At 39.9% G+C, this 24,474-nt stretch overlaps 2 protein-coding genes across 15 annotated transcripts in view; one reads left to right on the top strand and one right to left on the bottom strand.

Moving 5' to 3' along the window:
• Window positions 1–1,614: 1,614 nt before the first annotated feature.
• On the bottom strand, window positions 1,615–15,909 carry DYNLT2 (dynein light chain Tctex-type 2). Its single transcript, XM_068551740.1, has 4 exons — window positions 15,802–15,909; window positions 7,097–7,303; window positions 3,805–3,963; window positions 1,615–1,725 (listed from the first exon to the last, which is right to left on the bottom strand). The coding sequence occupies exons 1-4, from the start codon at window positions 15,907–15,909 to the stop codon at window positions 1,615–1,617; spliced, it is 585 nt and encodes a 194-aa protein (XP_068407841.1).
• Window positions 15,910–16,019: 110 nt separating this feature from the next.
• ERMARD (ER membrane associated RNA degradation) overlaps window positions 16,020–24,474 on the top strand; it is a 30,846-nt gene continuing 22,391 nt past the window's right edge. For 7 of the 14 annotated variants that reach the window (XR_011074957.1, XR_011074958.1, XM_068551182.1 and 4 more), the window contains exons 1-6: window positions 16,020–16,071; window positions 18,975–19,143; window positions 20,441–20,637; window positions 21,604–21,705; window positions 21,997–22,086; window positions 24,053–24,150. Coding sequence is in view for 12 of the 14 variants with exons in the window: in XM_068551182.1 (XP_068407283.1) it covers window positions 16,066–16,071; window positions 18,975–19,143; window positions 20,441–20,637; window positions 21,604–21,705; window positions 21,997–22,086; window positions 24,053–24,150 (662 nt within the window). In the remaining 2 variants the exon portion in view is untranslated. The other 7 variants (XM_068551190.1, XM_068551186.1, XM_068551183.1 and 4 more) reach the window with 5 other exon arrangements.

The following is a 24,474-nucleotide window of genomic DNA, read 5'->3' as shown; positions in this document are numbered from 1 at the left end:
GCGTCTGCTCAATACCAGGAAGTGTGTTTATCCTGATGAGGTCATCAGGAAGGAACATTGCTTAACAGAAGCCCTTCTTAGGTTTGTTATTACTGATTTTTCTGTGACCAAAGTTAGCAAACAATAAATCCTGTTTTAAAGATTCTTTGGGCTACAACTATCATGTCTATGCTGTGTAGTATGGAACTGCCAGTCCTGGATTATCCAACGCATTAAAACACACAAGTGAAAAGAAAGCTCTCCTCTGTCTTTTTCTGTTTTCCTGTTTATAGATTATTCAACTAATCAGTATTTTTACTGTCCATTAAGTTTGGCATGTGTTTTCAAGTTCTGACTATAACTTGAAAATAGCATGAATTATCACAGACATTACTGCTTGGCTCCACCAAGCCCCACCCCCTGCCTCCTTGCAGGAGAAGCCCCGATTGACAGTGGTGTCCACTCTCCACACGGCCGTGTGCTTCAGGGAAGGTGAGCTCCAGCCCAGCTCAAGGAGTGAATCATGATGATAAAGCCATGAGAATGTGGTTAAATTCTACCAAGTTAAACTCGTGTGCATAGAATCTGAGAGGAGAGCAGGAAGACAGAAAGAACCCGGATCCTTGATCAAATGCCTGGGAAATACAATTTTCCTCTTTTTAAAAAATAATTATGTTAGGTTTTTCGGTTCTTGCAGCTAAAAAGAGCTTAACTAATGGACTAACAAATAGAAAGACTGCACACTTGGAAGTGTTTTGATTGGAGGGAGAGGTGTTAGTTAGGGAAGTATTAAATATATCAACATCTTTCTTTCAAACTTGGTAACTTCTTTCAAAAGAATGCATGTAGGGCTTCCCTGGTGGCGCAGTGGTTGAGAATCTTCCTGCCAATGCAGGGGACACAGGTTCGAGCCCTGGTCTGGGAAGACCCCACATGCCGCGGAGCGGCTAGTGAGCCACAATTACTGAGCCTGCGTGTCTGGAGCCTGTGCTCCACAACAGGAGAGGCCGCGATAATGAGAGGCCCGTGCACCGCGATGAAGAGTGGCCCCCATTTGCCACAACTAGAGGAAGCCCTCAGACAGAAACGAAGACCCAACACAGCCGTAAATAAATAAATAAAATTAAAAACAAAAAAACAAAAAAAACACTAATTCATTTAAAAAAAAAAAAAAAGAATGCATGTAGTATATTAAGATACCGTTCAAAATATCTGCCTTTGGAAGTTTTCCAAAAATCTATCTTAACATTTACTTAATGTGACATTTTACAAGTTTGCATCATAATATCCTGTAGCAAATTCTAATTTTCTTAAATCTAACTAGGATGATAAATAATTCCCCCATATTATAATCCATCATAAGCATTCATGTATTCGTATATATATATGAAAAAGGCATATACATATACCTCTTATACTTTTATACTTTGGGGTAATACAATGTTAATAAATATGATAACCAGTAAGTATAAAGGTAAGAATCCAGCTTTAACTTTGTTGTTAAAAGAATACAATTAAGCTTCAATTGGAGATATAAAAATATAGCTAATCAAAACTACTATGAGGTTCACAAATATAAATTTCATGTATTTTTGAAAAGTTGAGAAGTAAACACTCTTTAGTACATGTAACAAGCTATTCACAGTAAAGAGCAAATACTAAGGCCAATGCCACATAAGTTTCAGTTTCATGTTTCGCAGCAACCCAGGTGTCCCACGCAACATCCCAGATCCATCTGCTGGCAATCTATGAGAGAAATGTTTAGAAGACCCACTTTAGATCGAACATGTTAAGTAGTAATTTTTAAATCTATACAAGTTTGATACTGTTTAGAAGATGCATCACTATCTCAGAAAGTTATACTTTACAAGTAATTTGTCCAATCTTCCCTTTGCTGAAAAGACTTGACAGTGATGCTTCCTGGGTCCATCTTTTCTTTTACTGGAGCTGGTAAATTATCTAACACAGAAAGACGCTTCCTTAGCAGAGTGTGTCGGGGGCAGGAACAGGAGGCACTCTGTAATCTGGGTCTAGTAGTTCTGCGTGCGGTACTACTCTGCGGTGTTATAGTCCATAATAAGGAATTATTCTTCCTACCCTTAAAAGATTTTCGACCGGAAGTTTGTCTTGAAATTAAAAAATGGTATTGACTCTGTGAGCAGGCTGTTAAAAGAGAAACCCTAATTCCTTGCTTCACCTGCAAAGCCACACATCATCTTTTTCTGTGGTGGCTCTAAAATGGTCAAAAATCCTCTGTGGCATCTCCCATCAAGAGGCTGTCTATTTTTCCACCCTGTGAATATGAATTGGCCTAGGGACTTGCTCTGAGCAAAAGAATGTAACACTGTGCAACTTCCAAGAAAGGCCTTAAGAGGTCTTCTGCTCTCACCTCCTGGAATGCTGTGAGGAGCCCCACATGTAAGGAAGCCCGTCCGGTCCACTGGAGGATGATGGCTCCTGTGCAGGGGCACCCAGTTGCCCCAGCCAACAGCCAGCACCAACTGTCACACCTGTGAGTGAGGCCGCGGTGGAACTCTAGGTCCAGCTGAGTCACTGGATGGCTGCAAGTGCATCCGTGAGACCAGCCGAAAATCCAAACAGCTAATCCAGGCTAAGCTGACCCACAGAATGATGAGCAAATAAATGGCTGGTGTCTTAGGCTGCTAAAGTCTGGGGTGGGGCTACCTAAATACACCACAGCCTCTCTGGTTATTAGTCAAGCACAGCGAGTTCGCCCCGCCTTAGCGTCTCTGCGCTCCATGTTTTCCCTGCTTGGACATTCTCCCTGATCTTTGGCATGGCTGGTTTTTTCTTGTCATTCAGACATCAGAGGCCCTTCCCCGTCTCCAGACAATCCCAAGTAGTCACTCCGTCCATGGAGCACTTGTCACCATCTAGAAGCGTCTCGTTCCCCGAGTGTGCACGTAGGCTGTGGTGTAATTCTGTCCTCCCCGGGAGCTGACTGCCGTGTGGGCGGCAGCCTTCCGCCCAGCCAAGTCCTCCCGCCGGGCTTCCTCATGGAGCCCCTCAGACTGTCCCGCCCCACACAGCTGGCGCTCAACTCACTAGAAACGCACACAGCTCTCAGGGTATAGCACTCTTACTTGTAAGTAATAGTAATAAGCCTTTCTCATGTAGGAATTGCTCAATAAATATTTATTGAAGTAATAAAAAAAAATAAGCCTTTCTGTTTATTGAGGACTCTGGGCTGGGCACTCTGTTAAGGATTTTAATACGGATAATCTCATTAAATCTTCACATTAACTCTAGCAAGTAGGTTTTATCAGCCCCATTTTACAGAAGAAAAAACTATGTCCAGGCCAGAGGCAGTGTGTGTTGCTGCCAGGATTCATATCCAGGTCAACTGCACGCTAAAACCTAGGCTATTACATTCTCCGCATCATTTTATTTTCTTACACTCAAAATTGTGTTGCTTTATTTTCTTGACTGGAGTAAAAACTCCTTGGCATTCATGGTCCATGTCATATAATTTTCTGTATTTTCCTCAGTACCTATACCCATTATTTAGTGCCCTAAATAAATTTACTGGTTAATCAATTATTAAATGACATTAAATTGTCAAAACTGTTATGGTCAAGGAACAGAATACCCATGCAATTTAATAAATAATTAACAGAAAATTACCATTTCTAGCTTAGTATTTTTCAAATAATTCAAAGTGAAAGAAAATATAGTTCACATAATTATCCTTTCAGTCAAGATGCACCTCAAATGTGCCTTTGAGACATTGCAATAAATATCAAGTCACTTAGAGGGGAGACCTCATAGTTGAACTTGGTAGATGCTGATCAGTGAGGTACTTACATTGATTGCCTGACCCGTCTTTTGAATAAATAATACTTTTATAATGAACTTATAACGGTGGAACCCAAATTCTTTGACTGCTAGCAATATGCGATCTGCTAATTCAAGCGACAAATGAGAGAAGACTTTGTCATCATATTTGACATCTTTAAGATTTTCCTTTAAAAAAATTAAGAAAAATATTTTAATTTTCAAACCAAATATTTTCTAAACAAAAATTGAAGTAGAATATGTGTCTGATTAATACATATAACTTTTTGAAAAATATACATATTTCTAACCAAATAATATTAAATGGTTGATATGTTTACCAATTTATTTCAATAATAATTTTGAAGAAAATTTAGTTTTATTTCTTTATTTATTTTTTAATATTTGGCTGCATTGGGTCTTTGTTGCTGCACGGGCTTGCTCTAGTTGCAGGGAGCAGGGGCTACTCTTCGTTGTGGTGCTCGGGCCTCTCATTGCAGTGGCTTCTCTTGTTGCAGAGCATGGGCTCTAGGCATGCGGGCTTCAGTAGTTGTGGCATGAGGGCTCAGTAATTATGGCTCACGGGCTCTAGAGCACAGGCTCAGTAGTTGTGGCACATGGGCTTAGTTGCTCCACGGCATGTGGAATCTTCCCAGACCAGGACTTGAACCCATGTCCCCTGAATTGGCAGGTGGATTCTTAAGCACTGTGCCACCAGGGAGGCCCTAGTTTGGTGTTTTTTTTTTTTTTTTTTAATGAAAGCTTCTTTCTTTCTTTCTTTCTTTCTTTCTTTCTTTCTTTCTTTCTTTTTGTCTGTGTTGGGTCTTCGTTTCTGTGTGAGGGCTTTCTCTAGTTGCGGCAAGCAGGGACCACTCTTCATCGCGGTGCGCAGGCCTCTCACTGTCGCAGCCTCTCTTGTTGCAGGGTACGAGCTCCAGACGCGCAGGCTCAGTAGTTGTGGCTCATGGGCCTAGTTGCTCCACGGCATGTGGGATCTTCCCAGACCAGGGCTCGAACCCGTGTCCCCTGCATTGGCAGGCAGATTCTCAACCACTGCGCCACCAGGGAAGCCCCCTAGTTTGGTTTTTAAATTATGTTCAATTGCCCTTCATTAGCAACCCTTAAGCTTAAGTTTTCCTTTACTAGATTACTGTGCCAAACAGTTATTAGGGAGACACAAGAGGAATTTTAAAACAAAGCTTCTGGGAATTCTTAGGTAGAGAATCTTAAATCTTTTTCAAATTTATATATTTGCTAAAATTCAGGAGCAGAGCCTGCATTATGTTATTCCTGTCTCTTTTTTTGGCCACGTGGCATGTGGGATCTCAGTTCCCCGACCAGGGATTGAACCCACACCCCCTGCATTGGAAGGGTAGAGTCTTAACCACTGGACAACCAGGGAAGTCCCTATTCCTGTCTTCTTGTCTCCACAAATTAAAGGCCACTGCTTTCTAATCCTGTTTCTATGGCTTCTCACTCTACTGCTTTTTTCTGTGGCCTCCAGGAGAGTACCAAGGAAATCAAAGATTTTTCATGTTTCTTACTAAATTAATATATAGCTGGGGGCAGGTGGGGAGACAGATGTGGGCCATGAAGGACTACATTTTCCTACAAACCGTAAGCAGACCCGAACCAGCTGGTGAGCAGGTGGCACCTGGCTTTGATTAACTGACTCAGACCAATGATAAATTAACCAATGTTCTGAGTTCTAATGACAACAAATGGATGCCTACCTGGTAATTTTATAGGCAAGTAAAACCAAATAAATTACCCATTTTTTGGTCTTGGTTCCCTTCTAGAATGCTTCTGGATCTAAACTGGGTCTAGAAGCATTTAGTTCCCTCAGGCAATTGGCTCAATCTTTTGGACACTTAGCAACATCCATTCTCCCTTCTGAATCTGCCTAAGAGATCCCAGGCTTTATCTACATAAGTGTTCATTTTTAATAAATAAAGAGCATGTGCTATAGGAAGATACCTATAAGCTCCATCAGTATATACTGTTTCCGTGTCTAGAACTGTGTTCAATTTTCCCTAAACGCAAAGGAAAATCCCCGGCCTCTCTATGACCCCTAGCCTTCCACCTATATTTCCAATAAGCTGTTCCAGGCCCCATCATGCTCAATGCAATTCTATAAGCTATCATATGCAAATACAATGTGAAATTCTACTATATTCAATAAACTTGAACTCAGTCTATGTGGTAGGGCTGAGTGAGAGACACACCAAAATGTATACTCAATCACAAATGCTTGCTATTAGTGTTTAGATCAGAGAATTAATAATTATTTTATTGTATTGAATTGAATTTATTTCCTGAAGTTATGAGCCATAATATCTTTACCAAATATTATCTGATAATTATTAATTCAGCTTAGAAATGTATCTATGTCTATGGTGGTGGAGGGAGGTTGGAGGGTAGGTTTCCTAAATATTCTTCTGCATTAATAAAGGTTAATTCATTTAAGAATTAACTTTGATACAATTAAAGGGACATTAATCATTTATACAGAATAAACTAAACATATGCTTTCTTCCCAATAGCTAGCTTACACCAGTTATTACTAAAGGAGTGCGTCTTGTAAATTAGAGGTGGGAGAGGGAGATTAGGCTGGGTAGAGTCCCACAAAGGGAATCTGGTCATCAGAAAAATCCTGGGTGCCTGGTGCCCAAAGGTGAAAAGGGGATTCAGGAAAAGTGGTCCCTTAAACAAACATTCTATAATTTAAAAGTTTTTAATTTGGCCCTTTATTAGGAAAGATGGTCAAGGGAATTCTTTCCATCTGAACCATGTAGTCTTCAGATACCAACAGTAGTATAATTAATATTGGTATTAGTATTACAGTATTAATTTTGTAAAATTGAAGAAGCTTTGTTGGACTAGCCTGAAAACATGTGTCTGAGTTTCAAACTGTCTTAAATGAACTTTAGATTCCAGCTGGGAAGAAAACCCATGCATAAATTGGGGATTGCCTGTTCTTAAGATGTTTCAGTGTCGTCATGAATCAATTTTTCACACATATTCAATATGGGTTTTTTTTATTCATTCCTCCAAATATGGGAGACACATGGAACCTGGAGGATAAATAATTTATGGATAATTAAGAGTTAAATGAAATAACAAAAGAATATTCCTTTTGGTCTAGCTTTAATCATAGCATCAACATGAAGATTATTGTGTATGACTACAAAGTACTTTCATATTTTCAGAGATAAAAGCTACAAAAAAATCAATCAGGGTAACTATACTGCCATAAATCTTAATACAGTTTATCAAACCCCCAAAGCTAAGATATTGCTATCATATATATCTATCAACCTACCTTTAATATCTGCTGGACTTTCGTTTCTACTGAATGAGCCTGGAATTTTTTCAGTGGCTCCATTCTATATGAATTAGCAAACTTTAGTTTTGCCAGGGCACTCTTCCATTCTTTACCTGTATCAGCAATTGAGTCATCAAATGGTGGCTCTACGTACTGAACATCATGAATTGATTCTCTCAGTCTTTCTCTTAAAATCTGTGCATACTGAAAGGAGGGAGAGAGAGACAGAGAGAGAGAGAGATTACTTTTTTAATTGTAAAATGAAATTTCGGTTTTAAGAACCCTGGTGCAATGGGACAGGACTGACACAAAGCTTGGAAATCCATTATAAGACTTCTATGATTATGTGGTTGCTAAATCCTAGATTCACTCCTGGCTATCAATTTGGTAAAAGAAGAAAAAAGAATATAGCTATCATCTATCTATTTATCTATAAACACAAATACACACAAACACAAATTTGAATGCATATATTTAGAACATCCATGGAAGATGCAAAAGAACTAGAAACAAGAGTGGCCCCTGAGAGGGCAACTGAGTGGCTAGAAGACTGGTATGTAAGGAAAACCTTTCATGTTCCCTGCCCTGACATTATGAAAATATTATCCTTTATTGTCTTCTTATAATTTTAATTATTTTATCTTTGAATAATACAATTATTTACATAACACATTTGTCTTAAACTGAAAAGATAACAAAAGTGTATTGATTTGGTATATACATCTTTCTGTGCTTTTTACATTCAACATTTATTGTATGACATTCAACCTGTCTTAAAGAACTACTGATTTAGTGGCTACTATGGTTCAGTTAAGTACTCTAGGCTCTGAAGTTACAGTGGTGAACTTCATTATAATAACCAGGAATTAATTGTTTTACTTGTATTAACTCATAATCAAGGACTCTGCACTCATGGAGTTATCCTTCTAGTGGGGAGGAGGACTGATAGACAATAAAAACATATATAGGGAAATGAATAAGCCACTTTAAATAGTGGTAATTGCTATACAAAGAAAATCACATGACTTGATAGAAACTCATCATGAGGGCCTAATTTGGACTGAATAATTGGAGAAGTCCCTTCAGTCTGGTTTGGGCTGAAGTCTAAAAGGAACAGGAAATAGGAAGGACAAAGAACATGTTCTGAGAATAGACGTGTGTTCGGTGTGTCTGGATCGTTTAGAGTGAGGAAAATAGTAGTAACAGAATAAGGTTAAAAAGGTATCATGGGGCTTCTCTGGTGGCGCTGTGGTTAAGAATCCACCTGCCACAGGGGAGACGGGTTCGAGCCCTGGTCTGGGAAGATCCCACTTGCCGCGTAGCAACTAAGCTCATGAGCCACAACTACTGAGCCCGCGCACCTAGAGCCCGTGCTCCGCAACAAGAGAAGCCACCACAATGAGAAGCCTGCGCGCCGCAACTAGAGAAAGCCCGTGCACAGCAACGAAGACCCAATGCAGCCAAATATAAATAAAATAAATACATTAAAAACAAAACGGTATCATGTAGGACTAAGTAGAATTTGAAAAGGAATTTGAAATTTATTCTCAGAACAATGAGGAGCCATTGGAAGGATTTAAACGGGCAAGTGATATTTTCTAATTTACAGTTTTAAAAGACTATTGTGGCTGCTGTATGGTGAATAGATTATAAGGAGATCAGGGCCTGAGGTAATAATTTATAGTTTAAAATACTTGTTTACAAATAATGTTAATGATAAATAACTTTGTAACTGTACAATAGCTTTTCTTTTTTTTTTAATTTTTAATTTATTATTTATTATTTTTATTTTTGGCTGTGTTGGGTCTTCGTTTCTGTGCGAGGGCTTTCTCCAGTTGCGGCAAGTGGGAGCCACTCTTCATCGCGGCGCGCGGGCCTCTCACTATCGCGGCCTCTCTTGTTGTGGAGCAGAGGCTCCAGACGCTCAGGCTCAGTAGCTGTGGCTCACGGGCCCAGTTGCTCCGCGGCATGTAGGGGATCTTCTCGAACCCGTGTCCCCTGCATTGGCAGGCAGATTCTCAACCACTGTGCCACCAGGGAAGCCCCTACAATAGCTTTTCAAACCAAGAACATGGTTTGCTTCTGCATTTACAGAAGAACTTTTATTTACAATTAATTTTTTATGTTACAAAAATTTCTTTCAATTTATTCTGAAGCATTAATTCCTTTGATATTCTTTCAATGTCCCATTTAAGGTGATTTAAAAACACATTTTATGTTTTTAGGAGTTGTATAACATAAAAATACCATTGTTCCCTACTAAAATTTTATTAATTTTAATGTTTATTACATCTTGATTTTCCTACAGTTCTACGCATTTCTATCACTCCTCTTCATTTTTCACACCTTACTTCATAGACCAGTAGTTTAAAATGTATATATTAAAAATAATATTCCCAGGAATACTATGGGAAAATATTTATTCTCTACCATTGATGTTTCTACGTGGCAGAAACTGTTATTGGAGCAATACTTCCCCTTCTTTGCCCTCTCATTTGTTCCTCTCTGAGGGAGTTTATGTGATAAGCAAGTTAGGGAGAGGAAGAGCATGTTTAGTGCAGAATCTCCCCAGCTCGCCTCTTGACATCTGATTATAAGAAGTACATATTTTCTGTTCCACCACTGCATATGCTTTACAGAGATAGGACATCATCTTAGATATATGTCATCATCCAGATAGACCCATGACTAGGTGAGCTGCTTTAATTTAGGTAGAAATGTTACCAATTTCCATCCTATTTTTCATCCCTAATGGTTTGTTAATATGGTGAGTTACATTGATTTTTGAATGTTAAACCAACCTTGCATTCCTGGAACAAACCACACTTGAGCATATTATTATTTTACTGAAGTTTGTACCTTTTAACCCCCTTCACCCATTTTGCCCACCCTCCAGCCCTTTCCCCACACCCCCAACCTCTGGCAACCACCAATCTGTTCTGTGCATCTGTGAGCTTCCACATATAAGAGAGATCATATGGCATTTGTCTTTCTCTGACATTTCATTTAACGTAATGCACTTGAGACACATCCATGTTTTTGCAAATGGCAAGATTTCACTCTTTTTTGTATATATACACCATATCTTCTTTATTCATTCATTCATCAATGGACATTCAGGTCATTTCCATATCTTGGCTATTGAAAATAATGCTGCAATGAACATGGGGGTGCATATACCTTTTTGAATTAGTGTTTTTGTTTTCTTCAGATAAATACCCAGAAGTGGAATTACTGGATCACATGATAGTCCTATTTTTAACTTTTTGAGGAACCTCTCTACTGTTTTCCATAGTGGCTGCATGAATTTACATTCCCACCAACAGTGCACAAATGTTCTCTTTTCTCTACATCCTCACCAACACTTATCTCTTGTCTTTTTGATAATAGACATTCTAACAGTTGTGAGTTTTGATATGAAACTTTCCTGATTAGTAATGTTGAGCATCTTTTCATGTATCTGTTGGCCGTCTGTATGTTTTCTTTGGAAAAATATCTATTCAGATCTTCTGCCCACTTTTTTCATCAGATTTTTTTTGGAATTGGAATTGGAATAGGGATTGGAATTTCAAAAGGGATTGTATTATATTAAATCTGTAGGTCCTTTTGATACTATGGAAATTTTAACAATATTAATTCTTCCAATCCATGAGCATGAAATATATTTCTGTTATGTCTTCAATTTTTTTCATCAATGTCTTACAGTTTTCAGTGGACAGGTCTTTCATCTCCTTGGTTAAATTTATTTCTAAGTATTTTATTCTTTTTGATGCAATTGTAAATGAGATTGTTTTCCCTGTTAGTTCATTATTAGTACATAGAAACTCAACAGAATTTCTTATATTGATTTTGTATCCTGCCACTATACTGGATTTGTTTTTTAATTCTAATAGTTTTTTTTTTTTTTGGCAGAGTCTTTAGGATTTTCTATATATAATATCATGTCATATACAAAAAGCAACAATTTTGCTTCTTCCTTTTCAATTTGAATGCCTTTAATTTCTTTTTCTTACCTAACTATTCTGTCTAGAAATTCCAGGACTATGTGAATAAAAACAGCAAAAGTGGGCATCCTTGTCTTTTTCCCGATCTTGCAGGAAAAGCTTAGTTTTTCACTACTGAGTATAATGTTAGCTGTAGGCTTTTGATATACAGCCTTTATTATGTTGAGGTACATTCCCTCTATAACCACCTTGTTGAGAGTTTTTTAAAAAAACCATAAATGGGTGTTAATTTTTGTCAAAGCTTTTTCTGCATCTATTCGAATTATCATGAGATTTTTTTTTTTGATCATGAGATTTTTATCCTTCATTTTGTTAATGTGGTGTATCACACTGATTGATTTGCAGATGTTGAACCATCCTTGCATCCCTGGAATAAAATCCCTTTGATCATGGTGTATTATCTCTTTAATGTGCTATTGAATTCAGTTTGCTAATATTTTGTTGAGGATTTTTCCATCTATGTTCATCAGGAATACTGGCCTATAATTTTCTTTTCTTGTGGTGTCCTTGGCTGGTTTTGGTATTAGGGTAATGCTGGCCTTTAAAATGAGTTTGGAAGTGTTCCCTCCTCTTCTATTTTTTTGGAAGAGTTTGAGAAGGACTGGTATTAATTCTTATTTTAATATTTGGTAGAATCCACCAGTGAGGCCATCTGATCCTGGACTTTTGTTTTAGGTAGGTTTTTGATTACTGATTCAATCTCCTCACTAGTAATCAGTCAATTCAGATTTTTTCTTTCTTCATGACTCAGTCTTGGAAGGTTGTATGTTTCTAGGAGTTTATCCATTTCTTCTAGGTTGTCCAACTAGTTGGCATAGTGATCTCTTATGATGTTTTGTATTTCGGTGATATCAATTTTAATTTCTTCTCTTTAATTTCTGATTTTGAGTTTTCTCTCAAGTCTTGGTCAGTGTGTCCCCTCTCCTCACTTGGGGATCCAAAGATAATAAAAGTTTTGCCTGAAATTTTCCCATAGCTCATTTCAGATTTTCTATTGCTGTCTCTAAATTCACTAAGCCTGCTCTGCAGTGTCAAATCTGCTGTTAATTCCACTCAGTTTATTTTACATTTCCAACATTATATTTTTCATCTGTAGAGGTTTGACCTGGATTTACCACGCTTAATCTTTTCTGATTTTTTAAAAAAATATTTATTTATTTATTTGGCTGTGCCCAAGTCTTAGTTGCAGCAGGTGGGATCTTTGTTGCCGCAGGCGGGATCTTAGTTGCCACATGCAGGATCTTCAATGAGGCATGCAGAATCCTTAGTTGCAGCTTGCAGGATCCTTAGTTGCGGCATGTGGGATCTAGTTCCCTGATCAGGGATCAAACCCAGGCCCCCTGCATTGGGAGCATGGAGTCTTAACCACTGGACCACCAGGGAAGTCCCTCTCCTTATTCTTGAACAGAACATAATATTAACTCTTTTATAATATCAGTATTTTATAACTGCTTTAATGTGATGAAAACTAATATAACACAATAACTGTTTTATAATAACCACTTTAGTGTCCTTTTATACTATTTCTATCTTTTAATCATTTCTGGGTGTTTTGTTTCTTCTCTACATTTTGAGTTGTACTTTTCTGCTTCTTTGAAGGTATGCTAATTAAACACCAGATATTGTGAATTTTACCTTCTGTTTTAGCTGTATATTTTTGTATTCCCACATGCATTCTTGAGCTTTCTTCTAGAATGCAGTAACTTGGAAACACTGTAATCCTCTCGAGGCATGTCTTTAAGCTCTGATAGGCCAAACTAGAGAAAACCCTAAGTCTAGGGCTTTTTTCCCCCAATACTGAGACAATACACTTCTTAGCACTCTAACCAATGCCCTATGATTTATATGGTTTTCCACTCTTACTGGTGGGGAAAAAAAATCTATTTTGTGTGAGTCCAAGGATTTTTTTCTGTTTCTTTTGGGTGGTTCTTTCTCTAGCCACACCTGACTTCCTCACCAGATGCACTGATGTACTAAGCTGAAGACTTGAGGAAAATCCTCTGCAGATCTTGGGAACTGTTTGTACAGCTCTCTCCTCTCTAATACTCTGCTCTTATTATCACCCTGACCTACCCTGACTCCCAAATCATTCTCAACTAAGGGAGACACCTCCATAAGGTATGGGCTGGAAGCCCTCACCAGGCAGTACATTAGGGGAAATCTTGGGGCTCACCTTTCTTGTGTCTCATCTCTCAAAGATCACAATCCTGTCTTACCTTACATCCAGCCAGTGGAAATAAGTACTTCATACATTTTGTGTAATTTTCTGTAGTTTCTGGTAGGAGTTACTCCATGTTGGCTTCTAGTAGAAGTCCTTAATCAGAAATAAACCTGCTGTTTTAATCATCTGTCAGACTGCTTTATGTTTTAGTTGGGGAAGAAAGGCATTATAGCTCCCCAAACCTCTTAAAAATGAAATTTTTATTTTGTTCTTTTCCATTAATAGAATGCTTCTCCAGGGTACTGCCATCTTCTTTTCCTCTCACAATACACCCAATGGATACAACTATATCATTAACAGTGGCTCTCAACTGCAATGAATTCCTTGGGGATAGGGCATGCATTTGTGGTTTAAAAATAACAATCAGAGATTCTAACATGCTGAAAACTCACATCTCTGCCATTTCTTCCATATATATATATTGGCTTTCTGATTTAGTATTCTCTTTATTAAGAGTATTTTATCTCTTAATTAAGGAAGAATCTTTGTAGTCACTTCCAAAAATTAGAAATAGGCTTTAAATATGAAGAACTTTTTGGTATCTGAGTTTAATTATTTAACCTGAGTTAAATCTGAATTTAATTATTTAACCTATTGATATGGCATTTCCTTATGTTGAGCCTACAATCCTAGAAAAAAAAGAGCATGGTCATGAGATGCCATTACATTAAAGTATTTCTAAAAGCTGTTTGCTAGTATTAAAGATTTTCAAATGTACATAGACAAGTGAGACTAACCAAGTTTTCAATTTTCAGTAATTTGTTTAAGGTTTTGGAATCTTTGGTTGCAAACAATAAGCACGGAATCTTGTTAACCATATACATAACTAATTGGAAAGATATGGAGTAGCTCACAGAATGGAAGAGAAGCCTAAAGAGTCAGACACTTGAGGCAGGTCAGTATGCCGCCTTCAATTTAAATTAATCTCAACCATTTTCTTTAATTATTACAGGAAGAGTTCATCTAATCAGCCTAGTTTTGGTCTCATCCTCACCACAAAGTTAAGGAAGGTGACTGACAGTCCCACCAAAACTCTATCCAATAGGGAATTACTTAATTCTCCAAAGGAAAATTGAGTTCCTACTAGTAGAAGAAAATAAATGGATGCAGGAGAGAAAAAATCAAAAGACATTTATAACAATTAAATTGTGTGTCCTAATCTTTCTTATGCTCGGGATCATGAGAATAATCAGCTACCTGAAAGTTAGGAATAACTAATTAGTGACTCACTGCCCTCAGGCACATTTAGTGAGCATTTGTGAAATCTTTTCTCAGTCTCTTCCCAATTCAATTTTCTTACCTGTAGAAGCCCAGATTTTAAAGACAGCTATGGTTAATCACATTCATAGCAAATAAGCAAGAACTGCCTTGGTCCATGTCCCCCTTTCCCCAGATTCTGGCCTATATACCAAGTGAACCTATCTGTCGTCCCCTCCTTTTGGATTCAGACTTCCTCACTTTTCAAGACTTCAGATCTTCAGTAGACAGTAAGTTTATAAAAGGCACCTCAAAATACAAATATTTTTCATTACTGCAGGCGACCTATCTGTTTCTCAGACTTATTACGAGGCAATACAACAAAGTTTCTGGGAGCATGAATTTAAAATCCAATATATTAAGGTTTCTAGCCTTGCTGTGCTTTTTCTTGGTTCTGCGAACTTGCCCTATTTATTTTTCCTCCTTTTGTTTCTTTTTCCTCTGTAAAATGCAGACACCAAAGAGCAGTCACTAGAACCTGAAATGCTGCCAGGACTTTTTTTTTGCGAGGGCAGTGGGAAGGATTCTGTTATTTGAAATAAGGATCTTCAAAAATTAGTGTTTTGCCTATTATCTCTCCTTCATCCTGTTGATTATGGGTCCCACGAAGTAGGTATGAAAAGAAACAATTATAGGCAAGTGGACCAGAAGTCCCAGCTCTATCATTACAGTTTTGTACCCTTGGACAAATTATTCTCTCTCTCAAAGTCTCAATAAAAGATGGAGTGTCCATCACAGTAATGGTTTTCACACTATGCTCATACAGAAATCCTGGTGTTATACCACCAATAAAATTGAATATCATTTTGCATTAATTTCAGACAGTAAGTTAATGGACAGAATTATTTTCAATTTAACTTCCTCTCTCGTATGTTCTTCAAATACTGAGGCTGCTGCTGTTTACAAAAACTCAAAACATCTCATTGTTCTGCTTGGTATATCCAATCCAAATATTATTATTATTATTATTATTATTTTGAAGCACAGCACACATACACCTACTTCTGGCTAGTAAAGCTTTGGTTTGTGTGGTGGCACTAAACACACTAAAATTACGTATTTCTGGGGAAAGCGCCTCTTAGGAAACCTGAGGTGAACAAATCTGAAGAGAACTGAAGAAGCTGTTTCAGTCAGTTAGCGCGGTGGTCTAGGGTCTACACCACAAAAGCCGGAGCTCTGCAGCCTAGGGCTTGTCCCTCGTCCCGAGTCTCCTCACTCACTGCCTCCTTCTCGAACATGCTAGGCCTCCTCTCTTTCCGAGGCGTCATCGGCGGCTGCAAAGGCGCCGCAGTAGAGGGCGGCTTGCCACCCCGTCCCCGCTTCTCCATCGCCCAGGCTCTCGCGGACGATTCCCGCGAGAGGGTCTGGCTCGCGCCTGCGCCGCGGAAGCCGGAAGTGCGCCGCAGGGAGGGCCGTGACGTGACGTGACGTGGCGTGGCGTGGCTTGCGTCATCCCTCGGCGCCGCGGCCGGGAGCCGTAAGTCATGGAGGTAAAGTTGGTGTCACCGGTTCTCCTGAGCGCGCCCCTCGGGGTGCGGCGCGGGAAGCGCCGTCCGGGCCGCAGCCGGTGCCGCGGCGGAGGAGGGCGGCCGTGCTTGCGCTGGGTGGGCGCCTGCTGGACCCGTCCCGCCCGCCCTCCTGCCTCTTGGCGCCGTCCGACCCCACGTCGTTCCTGGGGCCCGAGGTCCCGGTGGCAGTCCGCGAGGACGTGGTGTGGGGGCCAAGGGGACGCCCTGCGCGCGTGTGGAGGCTCTGTTCACCGGGGCCGGGGGCGTGCTCGCACAACGCGCCGTTGGTTATAGTTTTTGTTCTGAGTGGCCTTCGCCCCTAAGGGAAGTTTTCGGTAGGTGGTACCCTGAGCAGTGTGGGAAGTATGCGTAGGAATACTCGCCTCTGGCTCACATTTGCAAGTCAGAATTACATTGGACATTTTTAGGCCATTTTGATAACGTAAAACTAAATCACAAGGGTCTCATTAACTGACCGTAGATCGGATTCAGTGGGGTTGCCTCAAAATAAGGATTTTACTTACATTCCTGTCTCAGGGAGTTCAATGTCAGTTATCTATCAGCAGTTTTAGCACTAGCTGCTACTTTCTGAGTAGTATGTGCTAGGTGCTTTTCAAGTATTATCTCTAATTACTGCAGCCAGAGAAGGTGATAATATTTTGCACCGTTTTACAGTTAAAAGCCTCAGGTATGTTAAGTAACGTTTTCAAGGCAAGAGATAAAAGAGTCTGAGGAAGGATTCAAACTCAGATCATTCCAGCTCTCAAGCACAGGCCGTTTGCACTACCCCATGCTGCTCTGGACAAGACACTGAAGTATCAAAAATGGCGTGGGAGGTGCACATGCATGCACACAAACATGCAGGGTTTCTGGCTTCTAGTGGGGGACAGGCATGTTCCTGAGTGTAATACACAGGATGATGTATTTATTGTCATGAGTGACAATCAGAGCATTGCAGCATCTAATGTTTGTTGATTTGAGGTTGGATTTTATTGCCTAACAGAGTATGGGCTTAAAAGTTAACATAGAAGCCACCTTGTAGAATTGTATGTGTGTTGGTAGGGATAGAATATAGCCATTCCTCAAATCTGAAGGTCTTGGAGACTCGGAGGGGTGTATTGCAGCTCAGGGTAGGAGGAGCCAATCATTCATGTAACTCTTATTTTTCATTTATTGTGTGCCAGGGTCTATGCTGTGTCCTGGGGATACAATGTTGTATAAGACGTGGTCTCTGTGCTCTAAGATCTTACTGTTTGGTTGAGTCTGAGGGACAACTGTGTTGATCCAGTGTCTACAACCAAAAGAGCCCCTTTTTACAACTTCAGGTGCCAAATCCAGGGCCCACCTTGCTAGTGGAGTAGATGGGCTTTTGTGCAGAAATATCATTTCTGCCTGTCACCTGTCACTCCAGAACTACAGCTCATTCCTTTAAGAGTTCGAATCCTTTTTAAAAATGCAAGGAGTCCCTTTTGATGCGAATGTGACCTTTTAGAGTTATATTTCTGTGTTAGTCCAGAGACAAACCACACTAGTTTTTGCACTAAGATAATTTGATATAAAGAGTTAACTAGGTAAAAATTGTTAACTAGTTATCTGAAAGGATAAAAAGAGATCTCTGCAAGTAGTATTGTGGACACGGCAGCTGCGGGAAGCAGTCACTCCCCCTAGGACTGAGGGAGCTAAGGGAAGTGGTCGGAATTTTAAAGCTTAGAAACTTAGAGGAGGGCCCCTGCATGGCTGAAACTCAGGGGTCTAAGGAGGAAACTGAGCTGCCCAGCTACGTGTAAGGGCCTGGCAAGTCTGGGAAGCAGAGTTCTGAAGGGAAGGCACTGACGCATGGTGTTGTGTCTGTCGTGGGCGTTCGGTGGTAAAGCTGGGCCTACAGGTGTCGGGAAGACTGCAGACTGAGTTCAGCTGCCGCTGCAGGGCAGTGCTCAAAGGAATAGGAAGCGCACAGGAAGCCCCAGGCTGCAGGCGGCGGGAGCAAGTCCCCTCTCCCCCCCGCCGTCCCGCAGTGCTCCTAGGGGTGTGCACCGACTGGCTGAGCAGGTGTCCCAGAGGACCACTGAATGTTCCACACGAGTCTCTCGGGCAGCACCTCACCTGCTAGGGCCTGAAAGGATTGCTTGACAGCCAGGCCTGAGAGGGGGAAGTGAAGCCTCTGGGGACAGGATGACAGAGTGACGCTGACCAGGATGGAGGAACCGAGGCTGGCTGGCTTCCAGATCAGGGAGCTGCCAGCACGTACTGATGTTAGAGCACAGAGACCCCTGAACTTGATACATCACATAAAGACCCCAGGTCAGTTTCAGACCTAGAATGTGATCTCTTTGCAGGTTTATAAGATGAGCTTCGTGTAATGTCGGGAAAATTATGAAAATTTGGTTTTATTTAATCGTTCATGGAAAAGCAGTGTGGTTTGCTGCTTTTTACACCATATAGGGAGTCAGAGTTGTGCTTTTTGCTTCTCTTTTAACTCATGCTTGATTTTCTGTTCTCCCACCCCTCATTAAAAATGCTTATTTTGATAACTTTGGGATAGCAAAGGAATGCTGAAAGGAATAAGGTACTATCTATAAAATATACTGAGCTTCTGTAAATTCTTAAATACTATGATTAATAAAGTAATTTAAAATCTTTAAACATTTATTTGGAAATATTTGCATAAGTACTCTTTAGTTAACATTTAATCACAATGTTTTAATCGTATAGTTCTCATGGCATTCGGAAAGTGTGTTAACACAGTAGCTATACCTGAGTATATTCTATACTCAGAATAGAATATACTCAGAACAGACGGAATAGAATTTTCATGTGACTTAAATACATACTAAAATTAATTTTTACTTCCTGTTAAACAGTGTGTTTTATGTTTTATATTTCAGATATTAATAGAGGATCCTATTACCACGTGTCTTTCTCCTTCAGTGTATGATATGATTTGTAAACTCGGGTTTGAAGCCAGAGAAAATTGCGATATCAGTAGTATTGTAACTCAAAATGGTGAAGTATGCTGGACGACAATTACAGACTGTGTGGTTTATACAGAATCAGGTTTGTACTTTCTCTGAAGCCCAAACGCCTGTCAATACTGTTGCATTTAAAATGTCTTGACCTGTAAAATTTCCCTCTCTGCTCATTGCTTTTTGGGTTAGGAGATGTTGTAGTACAGGCTTAATTTGAAAGAGAAAAGGAATCGGTGTGGAAAGAGGGAATGAGGCCAGAGAAGCATAGGAGAGTTAAGGGAAAGCTGGGCTCTGAAAACCAGGTGTGAGAAGGAAGGGGTCGGGAGGCAGTGAGGGCTGAGGGGCTCTCAGCTCATGGCCCGTGATCCAGGTGGAAGAGGGAAGAAGATAGAAGTCATATGAATTAAGGGTATAGAATGACCAGTGATATATGCAATTATTTTAAATGTCTTCCAGGTATTCTTGTATGTCTTTTGAAGTAGGGATGTGGGTTGGGAAAAATAATAATAATTGTAAAAATTATAAGCGAATGTGCTGTGGCCCAGCAATTCCATCCAGGAACATACAAGACAGGCCCAGTCACAGGTATGAACGTGTGTTTGTGCCAAGTTACTGCAGCATTCTGTAATAGAAAAGAAAGAAAGAAAGAAAAAACATTGCAAATAGCCAAATGTCAAGCAGTAGTGGATTGATTAAGTAAATTAGGAAAAAAAAAAAAAAAAAATGCCTGCAAGGGAATATTATGCAGTGGTGAAAAAGAGTGAGGAGGCCCATCTTTCTGATCCAGAAATCTCTCTGAGCTGTATGGCTGAGTGAAAATATAGGAGGAGCACATATTTGTGTTATTTGCTTGTGTATGTATAAATATTTCTAAATACACCCATGGAATTTATAACAGTAGCTGCTATAGGAAGGAGAACTGGTGGCAGGAGGGAGACTTTCACCCTTTTATATTTTTTGGTCGTGAACCATGTGAATGTTCAACCAAAACTTATCAAAAAAACAAAACCAAAAATTCATATTCTAAATATGTTCCAAAATAATTAATAATAATTATTATTAATAATGTCATTGGAAATCTCATAGTCTAATAATGTTACATTAAAAAGTCAGGTTAAAATATTTTATATAACAACATGAAGCTGATTTTGTACAAACTTATATACAGATAAAGAGATTGAGAAAATGAAAAAATATTTGTTATCTTCTTTGAACCTTTCTGTATTTTTCAAACTCGCTAATGAGAGTTTTTCTTTTATAATCAGATGAACACTATGTAACTTATTTTCAACAACATGAGTATCTTTGTTGTAAGTTCAATTATAAACTGGTTGCCAACTTTATAGAAATTTCATAATTAAAACCCTTTTTCTTTGATGATTTAGGCACTTGCATCACACGATGTGGAGCTGTGGTACTGACTTGCTTTCTTATCCTTGAAGCCCAGGGTCTGGATTACGGGGGAAGCGTGAGGCTGCTGGGCCCTGTGTGCCAGGCTGTCCACTTACATTTGTCGTCTCTGACCAAGGGGCAGTTTGAAATGCGATATTCACCGGGGCTCCAGTGGACAGGTGTTCCAGAGGTTCGGCTTTTGAACAACCTTTAGAAATAAAAGACTGCAGATTCCACTTAGAGGCCCTTATTACTTGCTGATTTTAAAGGGGTCTCCTCCATCCTCTGGGCCCTCGGCTGTAGGAAGGCTTGAGTGTTGCAAGGCAAAGTTGGAGCTGTTTGCAAAGCCCGCAAAGCCTGAGCTGAGAGACATCCTTTGACCAAAGGAAGTTTTTGGATGCAGTGTCAGGATTGGGGTTTAGGGACATAGTTTGGTGCATGGGTGCTGGTCCTGGGACAGAGAAAAATGGACAGCTCCAGAAAAAAAGAAAGAGCTTACAGACCGGTAGTAAGGTGTTCCTGAGACGGTGGGACCGGGAGACCGGAGGTGGGGGTGCTTGGCTTGTTGAGGGCGAATAGAAGGGAGGAGGAGTAGTTTGGGGCCCAGACCTTGTTTTGGATGGCTTGATGGTTGGTTTGGTGGTTGGTTCAAACCAACCATTTCACTTGGAACATTAAATGATTACAGTAGAGCAGTAACTATAAAAGAGTCTAATTCTAAAATACTTTGGATTTCCTAATGTAGGGTGGAAGGGTGTTCCCTTTTCCCTGTGTAGTAGCTCCCTTAAGTGGCAGGGTGAGCTGCCTTATGTTTATCTATTTTTAAGAACTAATCAAAATGGGAAATAAGATTTAGGTGAAAATATTTGACCTTTCAATTTACAATTATGCCAGATTTATTGCTTTTAATAAGCATTTAAATAAATAAAGAAGTTTCCAAAAACTCCTTAGATATTGAACGTCTAAGGAGTTAAACATCTCTCTTGATTCTTTGGATATTGTTACATTTATATAGAAAATGTTTACCTATACCAAAAAAGTCATTAAAATATGCCAATTGAAATCATTAGAGGTTTGAACTCCATTAATAGAACTGTGCCTTTGAGAAATAATACTTATTGAACACGAATTCTAACATATGTCTTATTCTAAACAGTTATTTCCTGAAATGTTTGATGCCTTGGGAAGTCTTCAATCTCTTGCTATTTCTCTTAGCTTAATGAAGCTGACATCATGTCTGGAGCGAGCCCTGGCTGACGTAAGTGTGAGGACTCTTTCGTTCTTGGTCCAGTAAAGTATCAGAAAGAACATTAACCTGTTTTGCAGTTTCGCTCAGATTTCTTGATTTTAAGTATTGTTTTCCTATACAATCACTTAGCACAGATTTTTAAAATATTTTTCTTTTTGAATGATTATGAGATCAAAAACGGCAGTGTCTTCGGTACTTTTGTCCTCTCATTTGTACAGACGCTTGCTTTATGGGCGATTTTTTTGTTAACATCATCTGACTCATAATACGATTGTTACACAATATTTGTTTGAATTTTAGGTGTATTTACTGATTGGGAAGGAATGCCCCTTTCTTTTAAGAGATCTGATTGCGTCTGAGGAGCTCGCTCAAGTCTTTGGGCAGTCTGTGGTAAGCTTGTTCACCTAAACCTGATGGAGTAGACACAGCGCAAAACAGTCGATGTTAGCTGTACTTCTGTTCCTCAAAAATTGATGCTCTGTTAGGAAAAAATTAATTTCAGTGATTCAAGCATATTTTCCTTTCCCACATCCCCTTTCCAGCCAAAAGACACACCTCCCTCTTGTCCTGAGTGTTAATGTGGTTTGATAACAGCCTCTGGTGTGATGACTGCTGGTGTGAGGGCCTCAGGTGTAAGAGCCTCAGGTGTAGGGGTAACCTTTGATGTGATGACCTCTGGTGGGATAGCCTCTGATATAATAACCTTCGGGGGGCCAGGCAAATGAGCAATTTGAAGTCTTTTGATCCACTGATTACGTATTAATTACAATACTAATTCTGCAAGTTATAAATGATAATACTAACTTATTCTAGAATAAAATTTTAACCCTTTAAAGAGTGATATTATAGTTTTATTATTTAAAAAAATCAATATTTTTAACATGCGAGAAATTATACCTTTTGCAGCTGTTCAAACTTACCGTGGAAAAAAAAATTAGATGCCAATTAAAAAACATGCAGAGCTATGTACGTTTTCAAACCTTCTAGAGGCCACATGATCAAGATCGTTTAAGACCAGTGAATAACCTTCAGGCAACTGAATAAGGCCGGGCTGAGGTGAAGGAGGAAGCCAGGGTAGTGCCAAGCCAGGAAGACACTACAAACAAGACATTAAGAAATCCATTGTCAGTAGAGCTTTCCCACTCTTACAGTGGTTCCTTACCCCTTGTCAGCTTAAGGACTGTTATCTTTGGCGGAGGAGGGAAGTGCAGACTGCTTGGTGTCACGCTGAATTCTTAAGTTCCGTCGTTTTCTTCTGCTCTTTGTTTCCTGCCTGTGTTGTGCAGTGAGCCTTTTGCCTACCCGCAGCCCTTTTAGCTCCCAGATAATTTTCCTAGTTCGTTGGCATATATATTTCTGATTGCCCAGATGGTGTGAACAATTAATTTAAAATAATACTAAATTTAAAACAATATTAAATTATTAATATTATAGTCATTAACATTTAACTAAGTTAATAGTAAAGTATTTAAAATTAGTGTGAGAGCCAAGACTTCCCAGAATAGCATCGAAGGACCGGCTGTCAAGCTTTTTGACATTGAGTTGAAACCCCTCTTTATAACTTCCTGCCCTTCGAGGGAAATCCAGAATGCATCTGTCTCCTCTTCCCAGCGAGCCTTTAAGTTGTGTGAAGACAGCTTCTGTCCTCTCCTGAGTCTCCTGGAGGCTCAGCTCTTCTTTCGTATGACATGGGGTTGAGTTCTTTTTGTCTCTGAACGGCTTCCGTTCTTCTGAATCTCCTCTAAGGTGTGGTGCTCCAGATCCAGAGGTAGCCCATGGAAAGGTATAATTATTGCAGTTTGATAAGCAGGGTCCTTGTATTGGGAGGGTCTTTGCTTTGTAGATGGAGGGACAGAGCAAGTGAACGGTGAGCTTCAAGTCAGAGAAGAGGCTGGAGCCTGTGTGGTCTGGCCCTTCGTCACTGCCCTCTGTACTTTATCACGAGCACACGCTGCTTACTGTGGAGTTTCTGTTTATCACTTTCTGTTTTATTTTATCTAGATACTGGCCATGTTGATGTATGGTATGAAAGCAGTGTAGCCTGGGTGGGATCTCATCCCCCTTTGTGGCTTTGTGGCCTCTGAAACCTTGGTCTCACCTCTCCTTGTTTATATTTTTCTCTTCTGCTTAGTGGGAATAATAGTACTTTCCTCAGAGGTTGTCCTGAGGGTGAGTGAGTAACAAATAAACACAAAATGTGTCTGACATGTTGAATGCTCAGCAAGTGTTGGTCTATTATTATTGTTATCATCACTGTATACCGTTGGTTCCATTAATTCCAAGAAGAGAGCTCACATAATCCCAGTGTTGTATTGGTTTACTCAGTGACCCGGTGATCTGCCCCCTCTCCACCTAGATGGACGTGCTCAAGGTCTTCGTGGGCTCTCCGTGCGGACTCAACCTTCGCAACGTCCTGTGGCACGGCTTCGCGGCACCTCAGGAGATTCCTCCAAAGTAAGGTGCTGGGGGAGGGATTCTCTCTCTTTTTTGATATACTTAAGAGTTTGTTTTATTTTGAATTTCACATCAAGGAAAGATGTATTTTGAGAAGAATGAGAGTTTGGGGACAGGGTTTTGAAGATAAAACTGAATGTTAGTGGCAGAATGACTGACGTGGTGATAGGGTTATGATTTCACTGACTTGCGCCCCAGAAGCGCAGGTGGTGACGGGCACAGCGCCCTGGTGCGTGGGAGACCCGAGGTTCAAGCTCACAGGTTTCTGAGACGTCACTGGTCCTCCTGACCACTGCAGAGCTCCATCCCAACAGCCTGTGGAGT

Source organism: Eschrichtius robustus, chromosome 9 (genome assembly GCF_028021215.1).
Source record: "Eschrichtius robustus isolate mEscRob2 chromosome 9, mEscRob2.pri, whole genome shotgun sequence".
Lineage (NCBI taxonomy): Eukaryota > Metazoa > Chordata > Mammalia > Artiodactyla > Eschrichtiidae > Eschrichtius > Eschrichtius robustus.
This window is presented reverse-complemented; position numbering and strand designations above follow the sequence as displayed.

What these genes read in the sequence shown, in the direction of transcription:
- DYNLT2 (XM_068551740.1), bottom strand. Translation starts at nt 15,909, where the DNA reads ATGGAGAAGCGGGGACGGGGTGGCAAGCCGCCCTCTACTGCGGCGCCT. An exon ending in AAGTCCAGCAGATATTAAAG is followed by an intron (nt 3,964 to 7,096) that starts GTAGGTTGATAG and finishes ATTTTTTTAAAG; the next exon opens with GAAAATCTTAAAGATGTCAA. An exon ending in AGACGGGTCAGGCAATCAAT is followed by an intron (nt 1,726 to 3,804) that starts GTAAGTACCTCA and finishes TTTCTCTCATAG; the next exon opens with ATTGCCAGCAGATGGATCTG.